At 46.3% G+C, this 7,500-nt stretch overlaps 1 protein-coding gene and 1 pseudogene across 5 annotated transcripts in view; one reads left to right on the top strand and one right to left on the bottom strand.

Annotated features, from left to right (window-relative positions):
* The window catches only part of LOC116062301, a 1,036,964-nt pseudogene that overhangs the window by 124,630 nt on the left and 904,834 nt on the right, over positions 1–7,500 (bottom strand).
* Positions 1–7,500, top strand: part of utp18 (UTP18 small subunit processome component) — an 18,550-nt gene that overhangs the window by 472 nt on the left and 10,578 nt on the right. For 4 of the 5 annotated variants that reach the window (XM_035996651.1, XM_035996650.1, XM_031316952.2 and 1 more), the window contains exon 2: positions 1,045–1,196. In XM_035996651.1, the coding sequence (XP_035852544.1) occupies positions 1,045–1,196 (152 nt within the window). The remainder of the gene's footprint in view (positions 1–1,044; positions 1,197–7,500) is intronic. The other variant, XM_031316953.2, reaches the window with a different exon arrangement.

Genomic DNA, 7,500 nt, shown 5'->3' with positions numbered 1-7,500 from the left:
GGTGGAGCAAAGTAGTCAGATCCTTTACTGCAGGGAAAGTACTTATACCACACTGTAAAAATACTCTGTTACAGTAAATGTACACACATACACACACACACACACACACACACACACACACACACACACACACACACACACACAGACACAGAGACACACACCATCTCAGCTGGACTTGTAGCCGTTATATTGTTGGTTAGTTTACTTTAGAATCAAACATCAGATTTATAAACTACATGTGTTCTGTCTGCAGTAATCTTAATGTGTAAAGTAACTAGTAACTAAAGTAACTAGTAACTAAAGCTGGAACAGATGAATGTAGCGGAGTAACTAAAGTAACTAGTAACTAAAGCTGGAACAGATGAATGTAGCGGAGTAACTAAAGTAACTAGTAACTAAAGCTGGAACAGATGAATGTAGCGGAGTAACTAAAGTAACTAGTAACTAAAGCTGGAACAGATGAATGTAGCGGAGTAACTAAAGTAACTAGTAACTAAAGTAACTAGTAACTAAAGCTGGAACAGATGAATGTAGCAGAGTAACTAAAGTAACTAGTAACTAAAGCTGTAACAGATGAATGTAGTGGAGTAACTAAAGTAACTAGTAACTAAAGCTGTAACAGATGAATGTAGTGGAGTAAAAAGTCCAATATTTCTCTCTGAAATGTAGCGGAGTAGAAGTAGAAAGTGGCATGAAAAGAAAAGACTCAAGTAAAGTACAAGTACCTCAACATTTGGTACTGAAGTACAGTACTGGAGTAAATGTACTTAGTTACATTCCAGCGCTGCTTCCCACCAGACCTTGTTCGCAAAACTGTCAATTTAAAGTAGCAGCAAATAGTGCTGCACAATATATCGTATTGTTATCATCATCGTGATAGCAACTGGCACAATAAACACACACACACACAAACACACACACATATATACAGACACAGACAGACACACACATGTATTGTTATCATCATCCTCTCTAAACTCGGAGAGAGAGTGTTAGTTACTCTCAGTTCACTGTTGGACTCTGACATCATTTCCTGTCCCTGAGCAGGAGGACGCGGCAGAGCAGACTGGAAGCTTATTGGTGGAGGACGGAGACGATGAGTCGGGGGAATCGGAGGCCGAGGACGCGGCTCGCCTGCAGGGCCGGCCAATCAGAGCGGCCGCCTGGGTGGACGAGGATGACAATCTGGAGGAAGAGTGAGTGTCTGCACTCAGCACGCTCACAGGCCCACTCAAAGAGAAAGGGCTTTTACTTTGGAAGGGTAAAGTAGTGTCTGCACTCAGCACGCAGGGGTCTCCTCGGTGCACGGCAATCAATCAATCAATCAATCAATCAATCTTTATTTGTCATTGAAAAAAATAGTGTATTAAAACAACGAAATTCAGGGTGCCGGTCCAGATCAGTGCTTTTAAAAAGATAAATAATAAAATATGTAAAATATGTAGAGACCAGACAAACAGACAACCCCCCCCTCCGTTCCCTACATACATTTCACTCTCTCTTTTTCTCTCTCCCACATACACTCACCCACCCACCCACATATACAGCACATGTATCTTGGGATACATAAAAAACTTCACAGTTGCCAGGGGTAGTGTGGTTGGTCATGACAGGGGATAGTAGATGGGTTAAGGTGGGAAATGGCCATTGTTTTACAGGGTTATTGTTTGTTCAGTGAACGTATGGCCCAGGGGAACAAGCTGTTTGTTAATCTGGCGGTGCATACTTTCATTGACCTATAGCGCCTGCCAGAGGGAAGCAGGTTGAACAGGTGATGAGCAGGGTGGGCAGCGTCTTTGAGGATGGATTTAGTACTGTTGAGGCAGCGGGAGTTGGCGAGCTCTTCCAGGGAGGGCAGAGGGCAGCCTATGGTCTTTTAGGCTGTGCCTATGACCCTCTGCAGAGCCTTCTTGTCTGCCGTTGAACACCCCGCATACCATGCTGTAATGGAAAAAGTGAGTACACTTTCGATGATTGACTGGTAGAAGGACACCAGCAGCTTCTGTTCGAGATGGTTTTTCCTGAGAATTCTCAGGAAGTGTAGTCGCTGCTGGGCCTTCTTTGTTATTTCTTTAGTGTTTGTGGACCAAGAGAGATCTTCAGAAATGTGTACTCCCATGAATTTAAAAGATGAGACCCTTTCCACACAGACGGCGTTCAGGTGGAGTGGGGCGTGGGCTGTGCTGCTTCGTCTGAAGTCTATGATGATCTCCTTGGTTTTTATTGTGTTCAGCAGTAGGTTATTCGATGAGGACCAGGTTGACAGTTGCTGGACCTCATCTCTGTACTCTGTCTCCTCTCCACCTGAAATGAGACCGACCACTGTGGTGTCATCTGGAGGGGTGAGAGGGGGAGCAGTCAGATGTGTAAAGTGTGTACAAGAGTGGGCTCAACACACAGCCTTGGGGGGATCCAGCGCTGAGTGTAAGGGGGGAGGAGAGATGGTGGCCGAGTCTCACTTGTTGAGGTCTGTTTGAGAGGAAGTCTTTTATCCAAGCGCAGGTGGAGGGGGGGGAGGTGTAAACCCAAGAGTTTTTTAATCAGAATGTCCGGGATTATTGTATTGAAGGCTGAGCTAAAGTCTATGAAGAGCAATCTTACATAGCTACTAGGGCTGAACGATTAATTGCATTTTCGATAATATCGCGATATGTTAAAACGCGATTTCCTAATCGCAAAGGCTGCGATTTGATCACATGACTCACGAGAGCAATCAGTCTGCACTCCGTAGAGAAAGCATCAACTAGCATGCTAACGCTACACTGTACTTTAGCTGATTTCTGTCATTCAAACAACTCTGAGTTGTAGTTTAAAACTTTTACAGCCATTTTAATAAAATGAAGGGTTTTATTCGGGCTTGAGTCCATACATGCAGTTAATGAATACAGGCACTCAGAACTTAAGGCTCGGTTGGCAACTATTAGCTCTGATTAGCTGTTAGCTCCGGTTAGCGGTTAGCTCCGTTATAAAGATATGAGTGGAGGAGCTGCCACTGAGAGGGGTAACAACCAGACTGATAAATGACGTTCGGGGAGCTTTCACAGCAGCGTGGCCGCGGTGTTTCAACAGTTTTATTAGTACAGTTAATCCCACGGCAAGAACACCAGCAACTAGCTAACGTAACGATAGCCTCTCTGAACAAGAACACCAGCAACATGCTAACGCAACGATAGCCTCTCTGAACAAGAACACCAGCAACTAGCTAACGCAACGATAGCCTCTCTGAACAAGAACACCAGCAACTAGCTAACGCAACGATAGCCTCTCTGAACAAGAACACCAGCAACTAGCTAACGCAACGATAGCCTCTCTGAACAAGAACACCAGCAACTAGCTAACGCAACGATAGCCTCTCTGAACAAGAACACCAGCAACTAGCTAACGCAACGATAGCCTCTCTGAACAAGAACACCAGCAACTAGCTAACGCAACGATAGCCTCTCTGAACAAGAACACCAGCAACTAGCTAACGCAACGATAGCCTCTCTGAACAAGAACACCAGCAACTAGCTAACGTAACGATAGCCTCTCTGAACAAGAACACCAGCAACTAGCTAACGTAACGATAGCCTCTCTGAACAAGAACACCAGCAACTAGCTAACGCAACGATAGCCTCTCTGAACAAGAACACCAGCAACTAGCTAACGCAACGATAGCCTCTCTGAACAAGAACACCAGCAACTAGCTAACGCAACGATAGCCTCTCTGAACAAGAACACCAGCAACTAGCTAACGCAACGATAGCCTCTCTGAACAAGAACACCAGCAACTAGCTAATGCAACGATAGCCTCTCTGAACAAGAACACCAGCAACTAGCTAACGCAACGATAGCCTCTCTGAACAAGAACACCAGCAACTAGCTAACGCAACGATAGCCTCTCTGAACAAGAACACCAGCAACTAGCTAACGCAACGATAGCCTCTCTGAACAAGAACACCAGCAACTAGCTAACGTAACGATAGCCTCTCTGAACAAGAACACCAGCAACTAGCTAACGTAACGATAGCCTCTCTGAACAAGAACACCAGCAACTAGCTAACGTAACGATAGCCTCTCTGAACAAGAACACCAGCAACTAGCTAACGTAACGATAGCCTCTCTGAACAAGAACACCAGCAACTAGCTAACGCAACGATAGCCTCTCTGAACAAGAACACCAGCAACTAGCTAACGTAACGATAGCCTCTCTGAACAAGAACACCAGCAACTAGCTAACGCAACGATAGCCTCTCTGAACAAGAACACCAGCAACTAGCTAACGCAACGATAGCCTCTCTGAACAAGAACACCAGCAACTAGCTAACGCAACGATAGCCTCTCTGAACAAGAACACCAGCAACTAGCTAACGCAACGATAGCCTCTCTGAACAAGAACACCAGCAACTAGCTAACGCAACGATAGCCTCTCTGAACAAGAACACCAGCAACTAGCTAACGCAACGATAGCCTCTCTGAACAAGAACACCAGCAACTAGCTAACGCAACGATAGCCTCTCTGAACAAGAACACCAGCAACTAGCTAACGTAACGATAGCCTCTCTGAACAAGAACACCAGCAACTAGCTAACGTAACGATAGCCTCTCTGAACAAGAACACCAGCAACTAGCTAACGTAACGATAGCCTCTCTGAACAAGAACACCAGCAACTAGCTAACGTAACGATAGCCTCTCTGAACAAGTGCACACGGCAGCACGCAACTAAACGAGGGGGAGGGGCTGGAGGCAGCTCCTCTCTGTGCACTGTAAAAAATTACGTGTGTGTGTGTACTATATTTTTGCTTATTTAACTGTCTAGTGTGTAATTGTGTGTTCATACTATACATTATTATATTATTCTTTGTTGAATAATACAGAAGACAAAGAGCTTAAAAAAATAATCGAATCGAAATCGCAATATTTGGGGAAAAAATCGCAATTAGATTATTTTCAAAAATCGTTCAGCCCTAATAGCTACCTGGGTGTTCGAGGTGGCTCAGCGTTGAGTGGAGAGTGATGCCGATGGCATCCTCAGTGGAACGGTTTGCCCTATAGGCAAACTGGTGAGGGTCAAACGATGGTGGGAGGCAGGCCTTGATGTGCTGGGCAACCAGCCGTTCCAGGCATTTCATTACCACTGATGTGAGTGCGATGGGCCTAAAATCGTTCAGGCTTTTACGAGCTGATGTTTTAGAAACAGGGATGATGATGGCGGATTTCCAGCAGGATGGAACGATGGCTTGGGTCAGGGAGATGTTGAAAATCTCAGTGAGAATCCCCGTTAGTTGATCAGCACAGGCCCTGAGTACTTTCCCCGGTACTCCGTCGGGGTCCAGCCGCCTTCCTCGGGTTCACTTCCCTCAGTACTCTCCTCACCTGATGTTCCTGGAGGGATAGCGAGATGTTGGTGAAGGCTGGGGGAGGCGCTGATTGTCCGTTTCCCTCAAACCGGGCAAAGAAGCTGTTTAATTCCTCTGCCATTGTAGCATCAGGGGAGGTAGATGTAATATTGTGACCCTTGTAGTTGGAGATGTGTTGTAATCCCTGCCACACTTGACGTGGGTTGTTGTCCATGATGTATCCCTCTATTTTCCTTTTGTATGCTACCTTAGCAGCCCTAATACCCTTCTTTAGGTTGGCTCTGGCTGAGCTGTATTGTGCCCTGTCTCCTGACCTGAATGCTGTGTTGCGGTCCCTGATAAGGAGCCGCACTTCACTTGTCATCCAGGGTTTCTGGTTTGGGAAGACCCTGATCCGTTTTGTGATGGAGACATTTCCAGCACAGAATGTGATGTAGGATAGGACCGTCTCTGTATACTCCTCCACATCCAGGCTCTCAAATAGACTCCACTCCGTGGTTGAGAAGCAGTCTTGGAGCTGGGAGAGGGCGTCCTCCGGCCAGGTGTTGATCTTCCTAATGGTGGGCTTATTTTTCCTGATGTGAGGGATGTAGGCTGGTATAAGGTGTCGTGAGAGGTGGCCTGACAGGCCACTGTGTGGTTGGGGCACTGCTCTGTAAGCATGCTTAATATTACAGTAAACATGGTCAAGTGTGATGCTCCCCCTGGTGGCACACTTCACATACTGGCTGAATTTAGGGAGGACAGCTTTTAAGCATGCCCGATTAAAATCTCCAGCTACTATATGTACCCCATCTGGGTGCGCCTGCTGCTGTTTACTTATGCACCCATGAAGATAGCTGAGGGCTATGTTAACATTAGCCTCTGGGGGGATATACACCGCCGTGATGGTTACTACAGTTATCTCCCTCGGTAAGTAAAAAGGGCGGCAGATGACAGTTAATGCCTCAAGATGGGGGGAACAGTATTTGTATATTGCATGGCTTTGAGAACACCAGTCATTGTTAATATAGATACAGAGTCCGCCTCCTCTGTTCTTACCGGAGTCACTGTTCCTGTCGTGTCGGTAGATGGCGCGGCCAGCTAGCTGTACGGCATTATCGGGGATAGCAGGATGGGGCCAGGTTTCAGTCAAGATCATCACACAGCAATCCCGGGCAAAGTTGTTAGTTGTTATCCGCAGCTCTAGGTCATCCATTTTGTGCACAATGGATCTTACGTTTGCAAGGGAGACACTAGGGAGAGCGGGCTTGTGTGGATGCTTCTTCAGCCTCAATAGCAGGCCGGCTCGGCATCCCCAAGGACGTTTTCAACTCAGACAGATGCTGAACTATCACTCACCCTTCCCTAAAAAGCCTGTAAGACAACTTATGACGTTATTACGTTAGTTCAGTCAAAGACATTCTCCATTTCTTTTTTAAAGATTATTTTTTGGGGGCATTTTTGGCCTTTATTTTTGACAGAACAGCTGAAGACATAAAAGGGGAGAGAGGGAATGACATGCAGCAAAAGGGCCGCAGGCCGGAGTCACACACACACACACACACACACACACACACACACACACACGGGGAGAGAGAGGGGGAATGACATGCAGCAAAGGGCCACAGGTCGGAGTCGAACCCACGGCCCCCTGCGTCGAGGAGTAAACCTCCATATATGGGCGCACGCTCTACCACCTGAACTATCCGGGCACCCACATTCTCCATTTCTTTAGTTTTTTTTATACTGTTTTAGTTTTGCACTATTTAAAATAAATGTATTGCGTTATACAGTTTATATTTAGTACTACTTCTGCACACCAGTTAGAGACTGAACGTGCCCCTGCTGTTGTTCCTGCATAGAGGAATGTTAGGCTCTCCCCACAGAGATTAGGGCTGTGAATGACGATGTAATTTGATTACGATTATCCTGTCAACCATTCGATGTCTCCATGCATCACGATGCGCCACCTCCTCAAATTTCTTATATACAGTATTGTCATGTCATTCCCCCCTCTCTCTCCCCGTGTGTGTGTGTGTGTGTGTGTGTGTGTGTGTGTGTGTGTGTGTGTGTGTGTGTGTGTGTGTGTGTGTGTGTGTGTGTGTGTGTGTGTGTGTGTGTGTGAGACTCTGACCTGCGGTCCTTTGCTGCATGTCATTCCCCCCTTCTCTCCCCCTT

Source organism: Sander lucioperca, chromosome 21, assembly GCF_008315115.2.
Source record: "Sander lucioperca isolate FBNREF2018 chromosome 21, SLUC_FBN_1.2, whole genome shotgun sequence".
In the NCBI taxonomy this organism is placed as follows: Eukaryota; Metazoa; Chordata; class Actinopteri; order Perciformes; family Percidae; genus Sander; species Sander lucioperca.
This window is presented reverse-complemented; position numbering and strand designations above follow the sequence as displayed.